The 24,341-nt window shown below is 36.2% G+C and overlaps 2 protein-coding genes across 3 annotated transcripts in view; one reads left to right on the top strand and one right to left on the bottom strand.

The window, feature by feature from the left end:
• NDC80 (NDC80 kinetochore complex component) overlaps positions 1-2,398 on the bottom strand; it is a 46,263-nt gene extending 43,865 nt beyond the window's left edge. For both annotated transcript variants that reach the window (XM_055324593.1, XM_055324594.1), the window contains exon 1: positions 2,302-2,398. The gene's annotated coding sequence lies outside the window, so the exon portion shown is untranslated. The remainder of the gene's footprint in view (positions 1-2,301) is intronic.
• Positions 2,399-2,651: 253 nt separating this feature from the next.
• The window catches only part of METTL4 (methyltransferase 4, N6-adenosine), a 38,914-nt gene continuing 17,224 nt past the window's right edge, over positions 2,652-24,341 (top strand). The window contains 6 exon segments of the mRNA XM_055324034.1: positions 2,652-2,836; positions 3,965-4,570; positions 4,573-4,800; positions 6,689-6,751; positions 17,410-17,779; positions 20,452-20,521. Coding sequence (XP_055180009.1) covers positions 4,403-4,570; positions 4,573-4,800; positions 6,689-6,751; positions 17,410-17,779; positions 20,452-20,521 — 899 coding nt within the window. The 5' untranslated portion in view covers positions 2,652-2,836; positions 3,965-4,402.

The raw sequence follows: 24,341 nt of genomic DNA, 5'->3' as shown, positions 1-24,341 counted from the left end.
CTTGGTTCGGCCACCTATTTCTTTCACTCCTTTATACATTTCTGCTATCCTTTCAACTCTTCCACTCACCCCTGTGTGCACTCCAAATCTCCACTTAAAATATGGCTTAAAGGAGTCAATCCCATTGACAATTGCACCCAAAAGCATACGATACCTAGGAATAAACCTAACCAAAGAGGTAAAGGATCTATACCCTAAAAACCATAGAACACTTCTGAAAGAAATTGAGGAAGACACAAAGAGATGGAAAAATATACCATGCTCATGGATTGGCAGAATTAATATTGTGAAAATGTCAATGTTACCCAGGGCAATTTACACGTATAATGCAATCCCTATCAAAATACCATGGACTTTCTTCAGAGACTTAGAACAAATTATTTTAAGATTTGTGTGGAATCAGAAAAGACCCCGAATAGCCAGGGGAATTTTAAAAAAGAAAACCATATCTGGGGGCATCACAATGCCAGATTTCAGGTTGTACTACAAAGCTGTGGTCATCAAGACAGTGTGGTACTGGCACAAAAACAGACACATAGATCAATGGAACAGAATAGAGAACCCAGAAGTGGACCCTGAACTTTATGGTCAACTAATATTCGATAAAGGAGGAAAGACGATCCACTGGAAGAAAGACAGTCTCTTCAATAAATGGTGCTGGGAAAATTGGACATCCACATGCAGAAGAATGAAACTAGACCACTCTCTTGCACCATACACAAAGATAAACTCAAAATAGATGAAAGATCTAAATGTGAGACAAGATTCCATCAAAATCCTAGAGGAGAACACAGGCAACACCCTTTTTGAACTTGGCCACAGTCACTTCTTGCAAGATACATCCAGGAAAGCAAAAGAAACAAAAGCAAAAATGAACTATTGGGACTTCATCAAGATAAGAAGCTTTTGCACAGCAAAGGATACAGTCCACAAAACTCAAAGACAACCTACAGAATGGGAGAAGATATTTGCAAATAACATATCAGATAAAGGGCTAGTTTCCAAAATCTATAAAGAACTTATTAAACTCAACACCATAGAAACAAACAATCCAATCATGAAATGGGCAAAAGACATGAACAGAAATCTCACAGAGGAAGACATAGACATGGCCAACATGCACATGAGAAAATGCTCTGCATCACTTGCCATCAGGGAAATAGAAATCAAAACCACAATGAGATACCACCTCACACCAGTGAGAATGGGGAAAATTAACAAGGCAGGAAACAACAAATGTTGGAGAGGATGTGGAGAAAGGGGAACCCTCTTACACTGTTGGTGGGAATGTGAACTGGTGCAGCCACTCTGGAAAACTGTGTGGAGGTTCCTCAAAGAGTTAAAAATAGACCTGCCCTACGACCCAGCAATTGCACTGCTGGGGATTTACCCCAAAGATGCAGATGCAATGAAACGCCGGGACACCTGCACCCCGATGTTTCTAGCAGCAATGTCCACAATAGCCAAACTGTGGAAGGAGCCTCGGTGTCCATCGAGAGATGAATGGATAAAGAAGATGTGGTTTATGTATACAATGGAATATTCCTCAGCCATTAGAAACGACAAATACCCACCATTTGCTTCAACGTGGATGGAACTGGAGGGTATTATGCTGAGTGAAGTAAGTCAATCAGAGAAAGACAAACAGTGTATGTTCTCATTCATTTGGGGAATATGAATAATAGTGAAAGGGAATATAAGGGAAGGGAGAAGAAATGTGTGGGAAATATCAGAAAGGGAGACAGAACATAAAGACTTCTAACTCTGGGAAATGAACTAGGGGTGGTGGAAGGGGAGGAGGGCGGGGGGTGGGGGTGAATGGGTGACGGGCACTGAGGGGGACACTTGACGGGATGAGCACTGGGTGTTATTCTGTATGTTGGTAAATTGAACACCAATAAAAATTAATTTATTAAAAAAAATTAAAAAAAATATGGCTTAAGACTTCCCTACACGCCCACTAGGATGTTACACTGCTATCTCAAAGGCAACACCTCAAACAGTTTTTCATTCTGTCCTTCCCCCCAAGCTCCCGGCAATTCTTCCCCTTTCCTCCCTCCATTCTCTGCTCTCCACCAGTGTGCCCCTCGGTCCTCTCCTCCCTTGCAGGTCTCCGTCAGTAGGAATTTCTTAAACTCCGGGAAACTGGTGCCTCGCACAGACTCGGCCCGGAGCCCTCACAAGAGTAGACACTAAAATCGTTGTCCCTCAGAGCCTCTGAATCTTAAGTTGTTAGCGCCATCGCTTTCTCCCTTCAGAACAGTTCTGCCGGCACAAAATTAGCCCAAAGTCATTAGTTACCTTCCTTCCAGTTTCGTGATACAGTCCAAGGGCCGAATCCGGAATCCGTGCAACTATTTGCGAGGTAGGACCACAGCCGCCAAAACACCCAACTCCTCCCCGCACCCGCCGGCGCAGTTCGAATTTGAAATCTCCGCCGGCGCCTACGTCATCACGTACGTCGGGCGCGTGCGCAACTCTTAACACGCCGCTCTCCGTCGCGGGAATTCTGCGTACTGCTGGCGTCCCGCTGCCTCACTCAGCACCCCGGCGACTCTGGTAAGTGCAAGTGTCCGCTCCAAAGTCCAGGCCGATTTTAAAGTTAGCGCTGAGGGCGCGGGAGCTGTCTGCCTCTGATTAGCGGACAGAGCGCTCCAAAACGCCCTGGAAATGATTTTTCCGTACAGCAACATGGCCGCGCCCTTGTCTCGTAGCGAAAAGAGAAATTTCTTTCCTTTACCGTGAAAGTGGAGTCTCACATGACCGCTGGTTAGAGGGGTGCTGCTTTCATGATGCAAGGCGGAGGCGTCGTGCAGTTTTTCTGACAAGGGAAGCGGTGAGGTGGGAGATGAGGACTGCTGAGCGTGGGCGGAGCCGCCTTGGAGGTTCGAGCTGGTGTAGCTGCCGCTCGGGCGTCCTGGTCCCCAGCGGTGGCCGGCGAGTGCAGCCGGGAGGAAGCCGAGGGAGTAGGGGTGGGGTTGGATGTGAAGGGGAGAGGTAGGGGCCGGAGAGTTTCAGCGCAATAGTTTACTTTGCCTAAATTGGACTAACCTGCTTCCCTGAGTTTGAACTCAGGCAAGTACTGCCCAATACCTGGAGGGAATGAAAAGCTTTGAGCCCAGGTCCTGGTACTTGATTCTTGGAGCAGTTTTGCGGTTAACTAGAATTGTAGTTTGGGGCACGTCGCGTTTTCAGTTTCAGTCTTCTGGACTAAATTTCTAGCTCTCACTAGCTATTACATCAGCTCCTCCCTGCAGGTGGTGACTCTGAGGGGGAGGACCAAATACCACGATTACCATCACTAATAGCATTTGTTTGAAAAGTTGCTGTGTGTTAGGCACTGCACAGCGCTTCACGTAGAGTATCTCATTTAATTCTCTAAACCGCCTTCCGAGATGTCATAAAAAAAAAAAAAGATGGATTTGAGACTCAGATTAAATAACTAATATAACTAGTTATATTGCTAATACTACATGGAGCTGGAAGTTTGGATCTAAAGGCGACTATTACTAATCGTGCTATTAACCACTTAATGTAGATCTTTTTCTGTCCCACTCTTAAGTTCTCCATTACACTAGATTTAATAGGCCATATCCAGAACTTTACCTTTTTTTTTTTATGTTGTTGTTAAAAAATAAGTTTTGAAAAACATAATTGCCGGAGGAGGACTGCTCAGAACCAATAACCTTGCAATTTTGCTAGGGTTTGGTATTTCTGAAATCTGTTAAAATTGCATTGTGCTCTGTCTAGACCAGTCTTCGATTTCATGGTTTTTGCTCTCCCATTGGTAGCAATGGTTACTGGGCATATTAATGAGCTGACTTATTATGGTAAATGTGCTTTGAAAAAACAAGGATTGATCTGCTAACAACTTTTCTTGAAATTCTGTGGCTTCTCTAGGTTTATCTCATTAAAAAGGGTGAATGAATGCACGTAGATAATGTAGTATTCTTTGCTTTGACAGGACACTCACCTTTAAGAATTGAATGACTTCCTGACTTGGAGGATGTGGACCTAGTGGCTAGATTCAAATATGGAACAGGAGGTTGTGTGGAGGGGCTCAGGAAAATAGGAGGATTCAACTGAGATTCCAGAAATAAGATCATGTTTTAATGCTCTTTTGCTCAAGTGACTGAAAATTTTCAATTATCAACGCTGAAATTAAAAGTTTATATTAAAACATTATGTTTTTCCTTAACGTATCATGAATGTCAAATTCTTTTGTGTGTATGTGTTAAGTTTATATATTTGCACATGAAATCTACCTGTGCATATGAAGTATATTTTTATTGATATGTTGGACGTTTAAGAAGTTAATCTGAAAAGTTGGGTTTTACATCTAAACCCTCATTTCCAGAGGTTTTTGTTTTTGCTTTTTGCTTTTCGATTTTAAAAGAAGAGAATGTCTGTGGTGCACCAGCTGTCACCAGGATGGTTACTAGATCATCTTTCTTTCATTAACAACATAAACTATCAACTTCACCAACATCATGAGCCTTGTTGCAGTAAAAATGAGCCTACTTCATCTGTTCACTTTGATTCTCTTCAAATGGATTCTTTGACCTCTTTTGAGGAACCTCTGCTACATTTAATGCTTTTGACTCTGCCACTCAGCCAGATAATGATGACAGAGGAAATTGTGAAATCTCTATACAGAAATATGTTTTTCGATCTGAGCTATTTAATGTCACCAAACCTTACATAATTTCAGCTGTTCACAATGAATGCCAACAGAGGAATGAAAAGGAATATCCAGTGGATGGTGTTAAAGAAGAAAACTGCCTTTCTATTATTGGGAAGGTAGACAGCTTTAATGTGTTTTTATTTTTCTACAGAACATGCAAAAGAAATTTATCATTCCAATATCTTAAATATAATTTATAAAGTCTAAAAACAGCAAAGTGTAGAAAGTTCTATCCAGTGTAATTTTTAACTTTTTACTAATGTTCTATCATTCTTAGGCCATATTTGCATATTTCAAAAGTAAGCAAAGTTTGTTTAAAAGTGAATGCTCTGTAAATTAAAACTGAACAACAATAACAAAAAGCCCTTTCTGCTTAGTCATTTGTATTAATTGTATGTTTTTGCAGCTGTTTTTGTTCAACCACTGCTGCTTTGTCTGCAAAATCCTAAAACAGTATTTGGATTTTGGGAGATTTTTAGAGACCTGTCCTTTGGGGATAAACTCATAATGAAGTTTGCAAGAAGGGGATGATATTTCATAAAGTTTTATTAATAAAAATAGAAAGCTGCTATAGAAAATTGTATGTGTTCTTAAAGTATACATATTTGTATATGCACCGGTGTAGTCTTTTGGTGATGTTTCAAGAATGCCATACGAAATCAAATTAATTATGCTTTAATACTTTGTGTGTTTCTGAAGAGTTCAGAGGTGATTATACAAAGTCTGTTTTGGATACATTATATTAAGATTTTCTTTGATAGAGATAGGAATAACTTTTATTACTCACCCATATGTGTTTGAGATCTTTCTGTGTGCTGTTGTACATGAAGGGATGAGACAAGATAAATGCAGTATCTTATAATTGATAGCCATGAAGAAAGATACTAAATAAGAAAGCATGTTGAGAATTAGAATAAGGGAAGTAATAGAGATAATTTAATACATTGTTCTAGTTTCCTGAAGTAGAACTTTTAATATGTTTGTAATTTCTTTATTCCGTCTTTTTTTTGTCTTGGCAGATATTTATTGAGCCTTTACTGTCAGGCATAGGAAAGAAAACATATAGTTTGAGATTTCAGCAAAATAGTATATAGATTATCATAACTACTACTAGTTCAGACAAATAAGCATTTACAGTTTGCTAAGTATGGGCATCTTTTAATGTTTACACTGTTACGTTGGATAAATTTGTCATTTTAATATAGAAAAATATAGATGAGCATATGTAATGAATCATCTTGACAAAACTCACCTTATTTCTGACATGCTAAAGCAAATTATACAACTAGCTTATTCTTCAGTTCATTTATTTATTCAGCTAGCAAGCATTTATTGTTAGCCTACTAGGAGTATGCAACCATATAGACATTAGTGTTTCAGCAATAAGAATTATGAAGTCCCTGCTCTATTTTGCACTGTCTTAAATGTTCTTTTCTATGAAGTTGTTAGATACAGAACCGTGTTAGTATACCTGATTTGCACCTAGCTTTCAGATCAATCATAAAGAGCTATTGAAAATGCACTGGATTTTTTTTTTTTGAATGATAGTATATGAATAGTTCCTCTCCTCAAAAATGAAGAGGTTGAGAATTATACCATATATAACTGTTAGATGATACTGGTAATTTTATACAGTGTCCCAGTTTTCTGGTGTTCTATGGATGTCCCTGCTACATTTTATCATTGTTACTAGTTCTTATTAATAGCTTAGGTGACCTTATATTACTCAGTAAGCCTGTAGTAGTAGTAGTAGTAGTAGTAGTAGTAGTAGTAGTAGTAATGATGATGATGATGATGATGATAATAAATAGTAGTTTTTTATTTGGGAAAGCTTATTTCCTTTGTCCATACACTTTTCACTGATTTCGACCTTAGCAGTCAATTAACCTCTTAAAGACTGAGATACTATGGAAAATATGATAAAAAAGAGATACTAGTACATTTCAAAATATCAATATTGTGATAGATGGTAACATAATTTTCTCCCTGTAATTTACTCTTTAGAAGCGTAAAAGATGTGTTGTTTTCAATCAAGGTGAATTGGATGCAATGGAATACCATACAAAGGTAAGGTGTAAAATGTTCATTGATGACCTTGGAAGATTAATGTGTAGTATAAATGAACAATATAAATAAGGATGTTCTTAAAAATTAAGCAGTTATTTTGATCTGAGTTAGAATTTAATAATGGATTTATTTATTATTTTTATAGTAATAATTCAAACCAGTTTTTATTAAAATTTTATATTCTATTAGTTTTACTATTTAACATTAGTAAACTTGTACTATATTGGTTAGGTTTAGAAATTTGTTAAGTTTTAAAGTCTGTCATCCATAGGTAAAACAACTTAAAATAATTGCAGTAGAAAACATGAACAAGGTGAGGGATGTATTTTTAGAACGTGGTGATAAAGAGGATCTAGTAGTTAAATGAGAAGAAGCAGAGGGTACCCAAGTATTTTAAGCTTTAACTCTCTAAGGAAACTTTTTGATCAAAATGGGAAGATTGGGGTTGGAATTTGTCTTAGGAGGGATGATAGTAAATACGGTCTTGAATATATTGAGTTAATTTGATGGTAGGATGTAAGATTTTTTTCTCTCTTTTTGTTGGAAAATGTACATAACAAAATTTGCTGTTTTTCCATTTTTAGGTGTATAATTCAGTGGCATTAAGTATATTCACAATATTGTGCCATAATCACCATGCATCCATCTCCAGATAGAATCTCATCATCCCAAATAGAATCTACACTGTTTAAATAACTGCATTTTCCTATTTCCACAGCTCCCGAACCTCTATTCTACCTTCTATATTTTGAGTTTGCCTATTATAGGTATATAAATGGAATCGTATATTTATCGTTTTGTGTCTGATTTATTTCATTTAGCATAATGTCTTCCAGTTTCATTCCTTATCAGAATTTTATTCCTTTTTTATGACTGAGTAGTATTTCATTGTATGACTGCACCTTCATTTTGTTCATCCATTTATTTGTTTATGGACATTTGGGTTCTTTCTACCTTTTGGCTCTTGTGAATAATGCTGCTATGAATATTTGGTATATAAGTATCTATTTTAGTCTCTGCTTTCAGTTCTTTCCAGAATATAACCAGATGTGAATTGCTGGATCATGTTTGTATTTAACTTTTTAAGGAACTGCCAAATTGTTTTCCATAGCAGTTGCACCATTTTACATTCCTACCAGCAATGCACAAGGGAACCAGTTTCTGCACACTCTAATACTTAAAATTTTCTGTTTGCCTTTTTAAAAATAAAAGCCATCCTAATAGGTGTGGAGTGGTATCTCATTGTGGTTTTCATTAATATGTTGGATTTTACACGTATTGAAGATATCTGAATATACAAATGCTGTCTTTCAATAACAAAAGTCTGCTTTAGTTTGTTAATTTTGGAAATATTTCTATTGCCTGGAAATGTCACTTGCAAGATTAAACTGCAGAACTTTGCAAAAATCAAGGATCTGATATGAGAAAGCTGAACAATTTTCTTTTTAAATTTTTTTTATTTATTTATGATAGTCACAGAGGGAGAGAGAGAGGCAGAGACACAGGCAGAGGGAGAAGCAGGCTCCATGCACTGGGAGCCCGACGTGGGACTCGATCCCAGGTCTCCAGGATCGCGCCCTGGGCCAAAGGCAGGCGCTAAACCGCTGCGCCACCCAGGGTTCCCGAAAGCTGAACAATTTTAAGATGTTAAATGAAATTAGAGAATAGAATTTCTTGAATTCATGGAATGTTTGAAGTTGGTATGAGGACTGTTAATAGACAAGATATGTAGATAATCGTAAGGAACATATATTAAGGAAAAGACTATAGTAGAACTTGTCTTATTATTACTGAATCTATCTGTGCCCCTCCTTTTCTTCCTATCTAATTCATTTATACACTTATTCACTCACTTATTAAGTACATTAATTCACTTTACTTACAAATACTCATTAAATGCCAGCAACCAGACAGTGTTAGCCCTGGGACTTCAGTAGAAGTTGAGATATAGTGCTTCTGTTGCAGCATTTACTTTCTTGAGAGACACAGACAATAAAACTAAACTATATATCATAAAAAACAGTATCATAGGACAATTTTAGTATACTGTGAGGGCAGATAGAGTGGGCATCCAACTTAGAGTTGAGGATACGGTGTCAAGGAAAGCTTAATGGAGGCACTGATTTCGTATAAGTTGAGTCTTTGCAGTAGGCATTAGTCATATGAAGGGGATGATGAAGAGAAGGCTTTGAGAAGAATAGCAATTTACAAAAGTTTAGAAGCAAAATGGAAAAAGCTTGTTTAAGGAACTGAAAAAGACTCAGGATGGCTGGACTGTGGAATGTGGAGAGAATGGTTAGAGATGAAACTGGGGTAATAAGTCACATTATGTGAGGATTTCCAAGTCTACCTTAAGACATTTAGACTTAAAGGTGTTGGGAAGCTGTTGAAAGCAGATGACAGGATCAGATTTGTATTTTATTTAATTTATTTAATATTAACTTTATTTTTAGATAGATAATGCATTCATTTGGTGAATGAATGTACAGAGTATATAGTAAAGTCTTTCTCTAATCCCCATCCCTCAGTCACTGCTTCCTCCTCCCAGTGTATTTGTCCAGTGGTAGTGTTCATATATGAAAGACAGTATGGACATATATTCCCCTGCTTCTTTTTTATTTAGATGGTAGCATACTTGATACAATTTTGCCCCTTGTTTTATTCCCTTCAGGTAAAAACATACTTTACAAATTGTTTTATGTTTCATTGTTGTTCAACTTTTATTAGTCTTTACTGACATTTATGTATATTATACACATGCTGCTTTCCATATATATTTGTGTGTATCTACAGAATGCATTTCAAGCAATTAAGTTGCTAGTTTCAGAGGTTTTAACCTTTTGATAGATATTGTCAGATTGCTACTGGAGAGGTTTTATCATCTTATTAGCAAACCAGAAATGTGTAATTTTTTAAAAAGATTTATTTATTTATTCATGAGAGACACAGACATAGGCAGAGGAAGAAGCACGCTCCTTGAAGGAGCCCAATGTGGGACTCAGTCTCGAATCCCGGGATCATGATGTGAGCCAAAGGCAAGTTGCCCAACCTCTGAGCCACTGAGGCATCCCTAAAAATGTGTGATTTTGCCTATTTTCCCACATCCTTACCATCACAGTGTATGTGATGTGTTGTTTTTGATCTTTGCCAATCTGATAGGTAAAAAATTATATTTCAGTATGATTTTAGTTTGCATTCTCTTATTAGGAGTGTAGTTAAGTATTTTTACATATATTTAAAAACCATTTGCATTTTTTTTAATGTGAACTATTTGTTTCTTTTGCATATTAAAAAAATTGTGTCCTTAATTACTACGTGCTCTTTATATGTTAGGGAAAATAGTGATATACATTACATTTGTGATATACATTACAAATATATTTTTACCAGTTTGTCATTTTAATTTTGATTGTCTTTTAGCACATGCACAGTTATATTTTTATTTAATTTATTCTTTTTTTTTTCTTTTAGAAGTTCTAGATACTTTAGTCCTAATTAAAATGGAATTTCTTCAAAGCTTTAAAAGAATTTTCCCATGGAGGAAAAAAATAAAGAATTTTTCCATGTTTTCTTCTAGAATACTTATGATTTCACTTCACATTTATATCTTTGATTCATTTAGATATGAAGTGTGAATTGCACGTACACATGTGTTTATTTCTGGACTTTATATTTATTTAATTTGTCTATTTTCCAGTTTCTTTTCAGGTTATATAATTGAGTATGTTTTAATATTTGGTATGCTCACCTCTCCCCCCATCCTTACTGCTCTTTTACAGAGTTATTCTGTTTTGTTTATTTTCCCATATGAATTTTAGGATCAATTTAATTCTAGTTAGAAAAATAAGCAATTGGACTTTTTATGGCATCAAGTTAAATTTATAAATTAGGGCCTACTGACTTCTTTAAGATGTTGGTAACACGAATATATCTTTCCATTTACTTCAGTTTCTGTTAACATTATATAAGATTTTCTTTATAAAAGTCTTGCCAATTTACTAAGTTGCTGTATTTTTTTCCTCTTAATTTCATGGGTTTTCCAGGTCATACTTATAAACTTCTGAAAACAGTAATACTTTTACTTACAGGTTTCCATTTATTGTATTTTTAATTTATTTCTTGTTTGTAATTGTATAGGCTGGAAAATATAATACAGTATAGTTTTTAAAGATTTTATATATTTATTTGAGGGAGAGAGAAAAGATTTTATTGATTGAAAGAGTGAGAGAGTGTGAGAAAGAGAGCACAGTTGGAGGAAGGCCAGAGGGAGAGGAAGAGAGAGAAGCAGAAGCAGGCTCCCTGCTCAGCGGGAGCCCCTGACGTGGGGCTCAATCTCAGGACTCTGGGACTATGACCTGAGTTAAGGGGAGACACTTAACTGACTGAGCCACCCAAGTGCCCCTCTATCTGTTATTTATTGTTATTTTCAAACATGGTTATTGAATTTTATGAAATGTTTTCTAAGCATCTGTGGAGATTGAATAGCTGATTTTTCTACTAGTATTTCTCTTTGATTTTTTCTTTATGTGTAACCATCCTTGTGTTTGTAGTATATATTCCAGATGACCAGCTGTCAGTACCTCTCCTCACACAGAGACACATGTTGAATTGTCTCCTGTTTGCCTGGTGAATCATAAAGTTTCTCCATCTGAATATTGGAAACAGGCACCATTCTTGGCCCTGTGTGAACTCCTGGCACTGTTTCTTCTATTTTTTGGGTGGTTCTTTTTCTGGCCTTGGATAATTCCCTTATACACCTAAGCATATTAGTTCTTAGGGGAATTTCTCCGGTGCTACTGTCTATAGATCTTCATAGTTCTCTCTCTCTCTCTGTGGCTCTTTCCTCTCTGGTACTCTATCCTGTGGATTCTTGTCTTGACCTCCCTATATTCTCTGCCTTGTCTACTCAGCTCTGGATTTCTCCTAGCTTTTGTCCAGAGTCGTCTTTCTTGTGGCCTGGAAACTTCCCAGGCAGTTAGCTGGGGCAGTCATAGGGCTTACCTATGATTACTTTCATTGTTTTATTTCCTGATGTCCTGTCTTGAAAGCTGTTGTTCTTGAGACTCCATCTTGGTTGAAAGTAGAAATTTTCGGCTGCTTTGAACATTTTTTCTTTATCATTGATTTTTGGCAGTTTGATTATGATGTTTCTTACCGCAGTTTTCCACTCCTCCTTTGTTAAGCTTGAATCTGTGAATTAGTAGTCTTCAGCAAATTTGGAAATTTTTGGTCATTACTTCCTCAGATATTTTTTCTGTCTTTTTCATATTGAACATTTTTATTGTGTTGTTTTCAAGTGCACTAATCTTTTCATCAATACCTGCTATTAATACAACCTAGTCTATATTTCATTTTTGCATTGAACAAGCATACCTTGTTTTATTGTGCTTTGCTTTATTGCACTTTGCAGATATCATACTTTTTAAAAAATGGGTTTTGTGGCAACCCTGCATCTCAAGCAAGTCAGTGCCATTTTTCCCAACAGCATTTGCTCATTTTGTGACTGTCACATTTAGATAATTCTTGTAGTATTTTAAATTTTTTCATTATAACATTTGTTATGGGGATCTGTGATGAGTGATCTTAGGCGTTACTACTGTAATTGTTTGGGGGCACTGCAAACTACACATATGTAAGATGGCAAACTTAATAAGTGTTGTGTGATCTTACGTCTCCACCAACCAGCTGTTCCCATCTCTCTCCCTCTTCTTAGGTCCCTGTTGCCTGATACACAACAGTCTTGAAATTAGGTTAATTAATAACCCTGCAATTGCCTTCCAAGTGTTCAAGTGAAAGGAAGAGTTGCTGGTTTCATACTTAATTTTTTTTTTTTTTGAGACAGAGTGCAGGGTGGCAGGGGAGGGCAGGCTCTATGCCCAGTGTAGAGTCCGACACAGGGCTCAATCTCATGACCCTGAGATCATGATCTGAGCTAAAATCAAGAGTCAGATGCTTAACCGACTGAACCACCCAGGCACTCCAAGATGTCTCATGCTTTAAATCAAAAGCTGGAAATAATTAAGTTCAGTGAAGAAGGCCTGTCAAAAGCTGAGATATGCTGAAAATTAGGCCTCTTTCACCAAACTGTTAGCCAAATTATGAATGCAAAGCAAAAGTTCTTGAAGAAAGTTTAGTCTTAACCCAGTGAATATATGAATGATAAGAAAGTGAAATCAGCCTTATTGCTGAGATGGAGAAAGTTTTAATGGTTTGGATAGAAGATCAAACCATACACAATATTCCCTTAAGTCAAAGCCTAATCCAGAGCAAGGACCTAACTCTCTTCAAATCTATGAAGGTTGAGAAGAGGTGTGAGGAGTTTGTTGGAAGAAAAGTTTGAAGCGAGCAGAGGTTGGTTCATGAGGTTTAAGAAGGTGTCTTCACCTGCAAAGTGCGAGGTGAAGCAGCAAGTTATCCAGATGATGTAACTAAGATCATTATTGAAGGCTACACTAAACCACAGATTTCTAATGTAGATGTAATAGCCTTCTATTGGAAGAAGATGCCAGCTAAGCCTTTCACAGATAAGAGAAGGCCTGACTTCAAAGTTTCAAAGAACAGGTTGACTCACTAAGGGCTAATGAAGCTGGTAACTTTAAGTTGAAGTCAGTGCTCATTTACCATTCTGAAAATTCCAGGGCCCTGAAGAATTATGCTAAATTGGGGCACCTGAGTGGTTGAGTTGGTTAAACTTCTGACACTTGATTTTGGCTTGGGGTGCTGGGGTCAAGCCCTGTGTCAGGCTCTGCACTTAGTGGGAAGTTGGCTTGAGGATTTTCTTCCTCTCTGTCTCTCTCCCTGCTCATGGGCACACATGCTCTCTCCTTTCAAATCTTAAAAAAAAGAATTATGGTATATTTGCTATGTGTTTCCTCTATAAGTGGAGCTACAAAACCTGCATGACAGCATATCTGTTTATATGGCTTACTGAAAATTTTTTTTAAAGATTTTTGAGAAAGTGACAGAGAAAGCACATTCAGAGGGAGAAGATTTTGGGAGAGAGTGTGTGACAGAACTGAGCAGGGAGCCCAGTGTGGGACTTGATCCCAGAATCCTGGGATCATGACCTGAGCTGAAGGCAGATGCTTACCTGACTGAGCCACCCAGGTGCCTCACTTACTGAATCTTTTAAACCTACTGTTAAGGCCTACTGGGCAGCCCAGGTGGCTCAGCGGTTTAGCGCTGCCATCAGCCCAGGGTGTGATCCTGGAGACCTGGGATCGAGTCCCATGTCAGGCTTCCTGCATAGAGCCTGCTTTTCCCTCTGTGTGTGTCCCTGCCTCTCTTTCTCTGTGTTTCTCATGAATAAATAAATAAATAAAATCTTAAAAAAAAAGACCTCAGAAAAAAAGATTCCTTTCAAAGTAGTACTTATTAATAATGCACCTGGTGACCCAAGAGCTCTAATGGAGATACACAATTAGATGTATGTTGTTTTCATGCCTGCAAATACAAAATCCAGTTGGTAGCTCATGGATCAAGGAGTAATTTCAACTCAATCTTTTTTTTTTTTTTCCAACTCAATCTTATTATTGAAATACATTTCATAGGGCTATAGCTTCCACAGGCAGTGATTCCTCTGATGGATCTGGGCACAAAGTCAATGGAAAATCTGAAAAAGAGTCACTATTCTAGGTGCCATTAAGAATATTTGTGATTAAAAAAAAAGAATATTTGTGATTCACGGGAGAGGTCAAAATATCATCATTACCAGGAATGGAAGAAGTTGATTCCAGCTCTAATGAGTGGCCTTGAGGGGCTCTAGACTTCAGTGGAGGAAGTCACTGCAGATGTGGTGGGAATAGCACGAGAGCTAGAATTAGAAGTAGAGCCTAAAGATGTGACCAAATTGCTGCAATCTCATGATAAAGCTTTAACAAGATGAGAGGTTGTTTCTGATGGATGAACAAAGAAATGGTTCCTTCAGGTGGAATCTACTGCTGGTGAAGATGCTGTGAACATTGCTGAAATGGTAAGAGAGGACTTAGAATATTCCATAAACTTGGTTGGTAAAGCAGCAACAGGGTTTGAGAGGATTGACTCCAGTTTGGAAAGAAGTTCAACTGTGAGTAAAATGCTATCAAATAGTGTTCACGCTACAGAGAAATCATTTATGAAAGGAAAAGTCAATTGATGTGGAAAACTTTGTTGTTGTCTTATTTTAAGAAATTGCCTTGGCTACCTCAGCCTTCAGCAACCACCACCTAATGAGTCAAGAGCTATCAACACAGAGACCAGACCCTCCTCTGGCAGTAAGAATATGACTTGCTGAAAGTCAGATTAATAGTCTGTATTTTTTTTAGCAATAAAATATTTTAAAATTAAGGTATATACATTGTTTTTAGAGATGTAGTACTATTGAATCCTTAATGGAATAGTGTAAATATAACTTTTATATGCATTAGGAAACCAAAAAATTCATTCGGCTCACTTTATTGCAATAGTCACCTTATTGTGGCCTGGAACTAAATCACCGAAGTCTCCCATATGGTACCAGGAATTTTTATTTTTAACGACCTTCAGATAATTCCAATCAGGTGATTTAGAAGTAGTCCAAATACCGTATTTTGAGAAAGACTACACCAAAGGGACAGAAATGTAATGATTATAGAAAAGAGTATATAATCTGATTTATAAAATGCAGATGAGTCATTTGCAGCCCTTGCCTTCAAATGGTTGACTTTATTGCAATAACTTGGCTTTATTCTGGTGGTCTGGAACTCAATCCACAATTATTCTGTGGTATGTACTTTTTTCTCCAGAAGTTCAACTATTATTTATTTTTTTTAGTAATTTTTGTGTCTCAACATACTCGGATTTTGGTTTACATTTTTGAATGTATGAATATGGTTATGATAAATACCATATTATCCTTTTCTACTTTTGTTCCTAATCACTTAAATGGGCTACAAGTAAATCTGTCCAACCTTTTCTACTATTTGTATCATCCGTGTTATTCTTGCATGCTTCTATTGAATGATTATTCTTCCATAATGTGTTGTATCTTCTCTACATACCTGATAATTTCATTTTTTGTAAGTCCTTTCAATTTTAGCTTTTTGGGTACTAGATATTATCATATTCCTATACATATTCTTGAACTTTGTTCTTTGACAAAGTTACTTTGAAACTGGTTGATGCTTTTGTGACTTTCTTTTAAAGTTTTGTAGCTTATTTTAAGGTTTTTTAGTTAGGACTAGAGCAATCTTTAGAGCTATTTTTTCCTCTACTCATGAGGCAATACCCTTTTAAGTAGTCCACTTGATGCCTTGTAAATTAGGAGATTTTCCATTCTGGCTGGTTGGGAGCCTTGTGGATTGTTCTCTGATCATTTCACATCTTTTTCTTTCCCAGACCTTGGGTAGACTTGAGTGGACTCTTCTGCAGCTTTTAAGAATTGTGTTGCTCTGTCCTCTTTGATACCCTGCCTTGCAAACTCTAGCTGCTTTGACCTTTCCAGACTTGCAGCAGCATCTTCTCAACTCAGAAGGACTGTTGGACTCTGAATGGGTCTCCTTTGTTGTGCTGCTGCCTGGAAACTTTCTCAAGGCTGTAAGCTGGAGCAATTATTTGTTTCTCCTTTTTTGGGACCATTGTTGTTCACTTGATGGATGTTGACATCCATCCAAGGTCTTGAAAACCTTTAAAAAATAATTTTATACTTTTTAAAAATATAATTTCAGATGACAAGTTAAATCTGATCTCTGCTACTACATCTTACCTTGAAGTGGAACTTAAGTTTTAATTGTATAATTACTGTAGTTGTAGTTTTACAAAACTTTGTTTATAGCTCACTTAATACTTTTTTTTTTTTTACAATTTAAGCAATATATTATAAATTTAAAGGTAAGTTGATTTTGAAATTAGATCACTAGAAAAATTTAATATTAAATGTGATTTCAACTTAATTTGCTTTATAGATTAGGAATTCTTTCTTTTTTTAAAATTAATTAATTTATTTATGATAGACATAGAGAGAGAGAGAGAGAGAGGCAGAGACACAGGAGGAGGGAGAAGCAGGCTTCATGTGCCGGGAGCCCGACACGGGACTCGATCCCGGGACTCCAGGATCACACCCTGGGCTAAAGGCAGGCGCTAAACCGCTGAGCCACCCAGGGATCCCCGGAATTCTATTTTCTTCTGGAAACATGTCAAATTCATCTTTTTTTGTTTTGTTTTTGCAGACTCATAATACATTTTTAAGAATGCGTTTTTTATAGGTATTGTTTATTTAATTTAATTTTATTATTTTTAATATTTTATTTATTCATATGAGAGAGAGAGGCAGAGGCAGAAGCAGAGGGAGAAGCAGGCTCCATGCAGGGAGCCTGACGTGGGACTCGATCCTGGGTCTCCAGGATCAGGCCCTGGGCTCAAGGTGGCACTAAACCGCTGAGCCACCCAGGCTGCCCCGTTTTTTTAATTTTAAATGAATTTTTGACGTTTGTTTTATTCCACATTTAAGAAACAGCAATTAAAAGGTATACTCATATTCTTACCATTACATTTTATTATAAAATTATTTTAGTATAAGCTTTAAAATATTGATTTCAATCCATAAGTTCATATATTCAAGGCATAGTAGGAATTTCATTTTTTAGAGAAAGTGTTTTAATGTAAATGACCTTTTAATGTATTTTAACAAATTTTTCTTACAGATCAGGGGACTGATTTTGGATGGCTCTTCAGAGTTAATCCAAGAAGGTTTCAAAAGTGGCTTTCTTCATCCACTTTCTGAAAAATGGGACAAGTGTAGTGAGCCTGTTACCTTACCACTTGATACCTGCAATTTGTCAGAATTATGTGCAATGGCGAAGCATTTGCCTTCTCTGAATGAAACGGAACTTCAGGCATTACAATTGATGGAAGAAGATATATCTGTTACAGAACAGGATTTATTTTCACGGGTTGTTGAAAACAACTCTAGCTTTACAAAAATGATTACTTTAATGGGGCAGAAATACCTGGTGCCACCCAAAAGCAGTTTTCTTTTGTCTGACATTTCTTGTATGCATCCACTTCTGAACTGTAAGTAATTATTATGTTATTAGAAAAATGTAATTTTTTTGTGGCCTCAAAAGTCAAGATCTAGTCTGAATGCTGGATGTGGATCAACATTATGAGGCTAGCATAAACACTTAATTTTCTCTGTGTGATTTTTTTCTTTTAAAATGCTGACTTTTGATTTATTTATTTTTTTTAATAAATTAATTTTTTATTGTTCAATTTACCAACATACAGAATAACACCCAGTGCTCATCCCGTCAAGTGTCCCACTCAGTGCCCGTCACCCATTCAGCCCCACCCCCCGCCCTCCTCCCCTTCCACCATCCCTAGTTCATTTCCCAGAGTTAGGAGTCTTCATGTTCTGTCTCCCTTTCTGATATTTCCCACACATTTCTTCTCCCTTCCCCTATATTCCCTTTCACTATTATTCATATTCCCCAAATGAATGAGAACATATACTGTTTGTCTTTTAAAAACATTTAAAAATTTTTTAAAAGAGTACTTAAGAACAAAGGGTCAAAAAATAATTAGTCTCCATAGAAACAAATATAGTTGCTGCTCTGTACTTAGGAATTCAGGATACAATTGGGTTTGGCTAAACAATTTTTTGAGAAATATTTTATTTATTTATTCATTCATGAGAGACACACAGAGAGAAGCAGAGACACAGGCAGAGGGAGAAGCAGGCTCCATGGGAGGGAACCCAATGTGGGACTCTATCTTGTATCCTGGGATCATGCCCTGGGCCAAAGACAGACGCTCAACCGCTGAGCCACCCAGGTGTCCCTGGCCAAACAGGTTTTTTTTATTTTTTATTTTTTATTTTATTTTATTTTTATTTTATTATTATTTTTTTTTACGATAGTCATAGAGAGAGGGGGTGGGGCAGAGACACAGGCAGAGGGAGAAGCAGGCTCCATGCACCGGGAGCCTGACATGGGATTCGATCCTGGGTCTCCAGGATCGCGCCCTGGGCCAAAGGCAGGCGCCAAACCGCTGCGCCACCCAGGTGTCCCTGGCCAAACAGTTTTATATAACTTTTCCTTATGACAAAGTAGATTCACTTCAGATACGAATATTAACACCCTTGCCTTTTAGGTTACATTTTAAGCTAGTGTTCAAGTTTATTGTCTAAAATTTCTTGAAATATTTTCCTATATAATGTTAACAAAATTTAAAGGTTGAAGTCCATCATCATACACACCTGGATATGAATTTAGATTCTAAAGCTAAATGTTAGTCTTTTATTTCACAAAACTGAGTTCAGTTTCCTAGTTTATAAATGGTTATCATAATAATCTATTTCTGAAGGTAATTTTAAGGAATACATGGATTAATCTGCATCAATTGTTTATCTCAGTGATTTATATGTATTTAATAGGTATTTCTGAGAGATGCAGTAGGAAAGAACTGTAATGATCAATTTAATATACTATTGCTATTTGTATATTTAATATAAAAATTTTAAGTTATTAAATGACATAGTTCATTAAGGAAAATCTGCTTTTAATTGCTGTCAATCCATGTTATACTTGAGTAATTATTCATGTCACGGTGTCATAAATTCTTCAGGGTAAGTGACAGGATAATAAAGGGAAAATTATGTTTGAACGTTTTCTGCTGTTTTTGATTTTTGTCACCATAATAGTTTAAAAACCATTACATTCTCATTGCAATTTGCACTGTTTTGATTACTTGTGAAATTGTACATTTACCAAAATATACCTATGTTTATAAAAGCAGAAGATACAGCTCTTCCTTACAGTAAGATTCCAGGCAATGAGTGTGAGTGGAATGATGGAACTAGCAAGGTTCCATTTGGCAAACATTATAGTGATTAGATCTCAAAACAGTAGTTGAAAAGATGAGACACAGGATATTTGCACAGTTTTAAAGTATCTAACAAGATATTTATTAATTACAAAGTGAAAACTAAAGAAACTTGGTAGACAACACTTTAACCAAATGATTAAAGGTAGTATCACAATAACGAGACATTTTGACATGTGTTTTTGATTACTTTGGTAGTATTCTTGCGAAACATTAATAATATAAATTTAATTACAAGGAAATACCAAATCCAAATTAAGAGACTTTCTATTAAATAACTGGCCAATAGCCTTCAAACTGTCGAGATCATACATGACAAGGAAAGACTGAGGAACTTTCCCAGTTTGGAAGAGGTTGAGGAGACATGGCAACCAGATGCAGTGTGGGATCCTGGTTTGGATCCTGGGCCAGGAAAAAAGATGTGTAGACAACTGAGGAGATTATTTTATGGTCTTTGTATCAGTTTTAACAAAATTATTTCAAAATGAACTTTAAAAAAAGCTAAAGAAATGAACCCCCTCCCTCATCAAAAATAACACCTCACTTAGGTTTAAAAAGACCATATTAATATGGCTATGAAGACATAAAGGGCATTTACAAATGATTGGTATCCAGCTAAGTGAACTGTAGTTATTTACAGGTGGTCTTTGCAAAAATAGCAATAGGTGAACTGATGTTAAAATCCTAGGGGTACTAAATTATAAAGGAAATCTTAATTTTTTTTAGATTAAATTATTGTTTGAATAAATGTTATAAGTCCTTTTGTTGCATTCCATTATATTCGTGTCTGTTGTAAATCCACTTTAGTTTTAAAAGTAATCACCTACAGAAGATATTTTCTGAAGTTGTTTGCTTGTTTTCAGGTAGTAAAACATATGATGTAATTGTGATAGATCCACCATGGCAGAACAAATCAGTTAAAAGAAGTAATAGGTAAGTGTAAATTAATTGTCTATTAGATATGCCCCCCCCTTTTTTTTTAAAGTAGGCTTCATGTCCAGCATGGACTCCAACATGGGGCCTGAACTCAGGACCCTGAGATCAAGACCTGAGCTGAGATCTAAGTTGGATGCTTAACTGACTTAGCCACCCAGGCACCCCATGCTTTTTCTTTCTTTTTCTTTTTCTTTTTCTTTTTCTTTTTTTTTCTTTTTCTTTTTCTTTTTCTCTTTTGCTTTTTCTTTCTTTCTTTTTTTTTTTTTTAAAAGATTTTATTCATTTATTTGAGAGAGACAAAACAGCACAAGCAAGGGGAAGAGGCAGAGAGAGAGAGGGAGAAGCAGACTTCCTGCTAAGCTGGGAGCCTGATGTGGTGTCCTGAGATCATGACCTGAATCAAAGGCAGATGCTTAACTGATTAAGCCAACCAGGCACCCCCACCTCATGCTTTCTCAAAGCTATTGTCCATTGTAGATTCTGGTTACATTTGCTAAAAATATTACTTTGAGATGTAGGTTGTCTGAACTACTAAAATATTTTCTCTTCAATTTTTAATTCCCCTAATTAGATAATTCTCTTGCGCTAGAACTATGTATAGGTACAAGAATGTCAAAAGTAATATACTTATTAATGACTGAGGTTACTGACTGAACCAGTTCAGGGATATTTCTGTAACACCAAAGAGCAACATTTTTGTCTCCTTTGATAACAGTTTTTAAAGTTTAGAAATATTTGCCAAAATATGGGCATACTTTGTTTTGTTGTGCTTCGCTTTATTGTGCTTTGCAGATATTGTCTTTTAAAATATAAAGTTTGTGGCAACCCTACATCGACCACATCTGTTGGCACCATTTTTCTGACAAGATTTGTTCACTTTGTGTCACATTTTGCAGTATTTCAGACTCTTTCATTACATTTGTTTTGGTGATCTGTGAACAGAGATGATAACTCCCCGAAAGCTCAGATGATGGTTAGCATTTTTTGGTAATGAAGTATGCATGTTGTTTTCTTAGACATAATGCTATTGCATACTTAGTTTACTGTTAACAGTATGGTGTAAACATAACTGTTATACGCACTGGGAAAACCAAGAATTATTTTGACTCACTTTATTAAAGTGATACTAGCTTTGTTGTGGTCATCTGGAACTGAATTTGGAATATTTCTGAGGTATGCTTGTATAGTTTTCTTCAGTAGCTGCTGTGAATGAATTTGTCTAACCCATCTTAAATTTGTTTTATGTCATTTTTTATGTCATCTCTTAGAGTAATCAGTTCAACTAATTACTGAGAGGACATTTCCTTTTAATAGCTTTTTAAAACCTTTTAAGTATTTCTCTCCCATTCTAGTGAATATCCTCAGTTATATTTCCTCTCAATGTTCAGTTTCTAGCCTGAATAGTTCTGTTACCCTGACTTCGACTTCATGCGAAATTTCTCTATTTCCACAATTATCTCCAGCTTTCTTATGCTTTTTTATGAGCTATACAATGGGATTTTTTTTCTTGAAGTTGCAAGAATCACATAAAATATTCACGTATCTGTTCTCTATGTGCATGTTTGTGTGTAGATATTTATATACATAATTTTTAAGACTATAATTAATGTTGATACCATACTGTTACTGATATAGCACTAGTATCTATTCCATATACCTTATTCCGGTTTTACTAGTTATCCCAGAAATATCCTTCATAGCAAAATAAAATCCTGGATCATGCCCTCCATTCAGTTGTCATGTCTCCTTAGTACCTTTTTTTTTTTTTTTTAAGATTTATTTTATTTATTTGAGGGAGGGAGGGAGAGAGAGAGCACAAGCAGGAAGGCAGAGGCAGAGGGAGAGGGAGAGAGACTCTCAAGCTGATTGCTTGCTGAGTGCAGAGCCCGATGTAGGGCTCTATCTCATGATCCTGAGATCATAACCTGAGGCTGAAACCAAGAGTTGGAGGCTTAACCTGTTCTGCCACCCCTGTGTCCCTCTTTAGTATCCTTTAATTTGGAAGTTAACTAAGTCTTTTCTGGTGTTTTGTGAAAGTGACATTTCCGAAAGCAGCAGTAGAAAACTAATACAGCATCTTGCCCAAGTCTTTATTATTAAAACAATTGCCAAATGTTGAATTGTATATGTGTGGGTTTATTTTGGGTTCTTTTTTCTGTTCCATTGATGTATGTGTGTTTTTTTTGTACTAGTACCATACTGTTTTGATTAGTAAAGCTTTTTAATCTATTTTGAAATCGGGGAGCATGATGACCTCCAGCTTTGTTTTTCTTAAAATCACTTTGTCTGTTTAGGGTATTTTGCAGTTCCATACACATTTTAGGATTCTTTGTTCTAGTTCTGTTAAAAATGCCTTTGGTACTTTGTGGATTGCATTAAGTCTGTAGATTGCTTTGTGTTGTGTAGACATTCTAACAATATTAATTCTTCCAGTCCATGAACAGAGTATATATCCATTTATTAGTGTTCAGTTTTTTTCATCTTAACACTTTCAGAGTACAGATTTTTCACCTCTTTGGTTAAATTTTTTCGAGGTATTTTGGTTTTTTTTTATGCAATTATAAATGGGATTGTTTTCTTGATTTTTCTTTCTGATAGCTTGTTATTAGTGTATAGAAATGCGACAGATTTCTATATGTTCATTTTGTATCCTGTAACTTTACTGAATTCTAGTATCTTTTTGGTGGAGCCTTATGGTTTTCTATGTATGATATTATGTCATCTGCAAGTAGTGACACTTTTACTACTTGTTCAATTTGAATACCTTTGGTTTTTTTCTTGCCTAATTGATGTGGTTGGGATTTCCAATACTTTGAATAAGTGGTGAGAATGGGTATCCTTGTCTTATTTCTGATCTTAGAGGAAAAGTTTTCAGCTTTTTACCGTTGAGTATTATGTTAACTGTGGGTTTATCATATCTGGCCTTTATTATACCTAATATGTTCTTAGTACCCACTCCGTTAGGTTTTTTAAAATCATAAATGGATGTTATATATATTAAGTGCTTTTTTGCATCTATTTAGATGATCATATTTTTATCTTTACTCTTGTTGATGTGGCCTGTCTTTTTTTAGTGGTATCTTTGTCTGATTCTGGTATCAGTGTTCTGCTGGCCTTGTAAAATGAGTATGGAAGCATTTCTTTCTCTTTAATTTTTTGGAATAAGTTGAGAAGGATAGTTAACTGTTTTTTAAATGTTTGGTAGAATAATAAATGAAGCAATCTGATCCTGGACTTTTGTTTTCTGGGAGTTTTTAAATTACTGATTCAATTTCATTACTTGTAATGGGTCAGATTTTCTATTTCTTTGTGATTCAGTCTTGGAAGTTTGTGTGTTTCCTAGGAATTATTCCATTTCTTCCAGGTTTTCTGTTTTGTTTTCATATAATTTTTTTTTAGTAGTCTTGTGATACATAGTCACTTAGGAATTTCTGTGGCTTCAGTTGTAACTTCTCTTTCATTTTTGCTATTATTCATTTGAGCCCTTTTTTTTCTTGATGAGTCTGGCTGGGTTTTTTCAATTTTAAGTTTTAAAAGAATAAGGTTTTAGTTTCATTGATCTTTTTCTTTTTTTTAAAATTTTTTTAAAATTTTTATTTATGATAGTGACACAGAGAGAGAGAGAGAGAGAGAGAGGCAGAGACACAGGCAGAGGGAGAAGCAGGCTCCATGCACCAGGAGCCCGATGTGGGATTTGATCCCGGGTCTCCAGGATCTCGCCCTGGGCCAAAGGCAGGTGCTAAACCACTGTGCCACCCAGGGTTCCCATTTTTAAATTTTCTATTTCAATTATTTCCACTCTGATCTTTATTATTTC

This window comes from Nyctereutes procyonoides, unplaced genomic scaffold (assembly GCF_905146905.1).
Source record: "Nyctereutes procyonoides isolate TBG_1078 unplaced genomic scaffold, NYPRO_anot_genome, whole genome shotgun sequence".
NCBI lineage: Eukaryota > Metazoa > Chordata > Mammalia > Carnivora > Canidae > Nyctereutes > Nyctereutes procyonoides.
The sequence above is the reverse complement of the archived record's forward strand: the minus strand, read 5'-3'. Positions and strand labels throughout refer to the sequence as shown.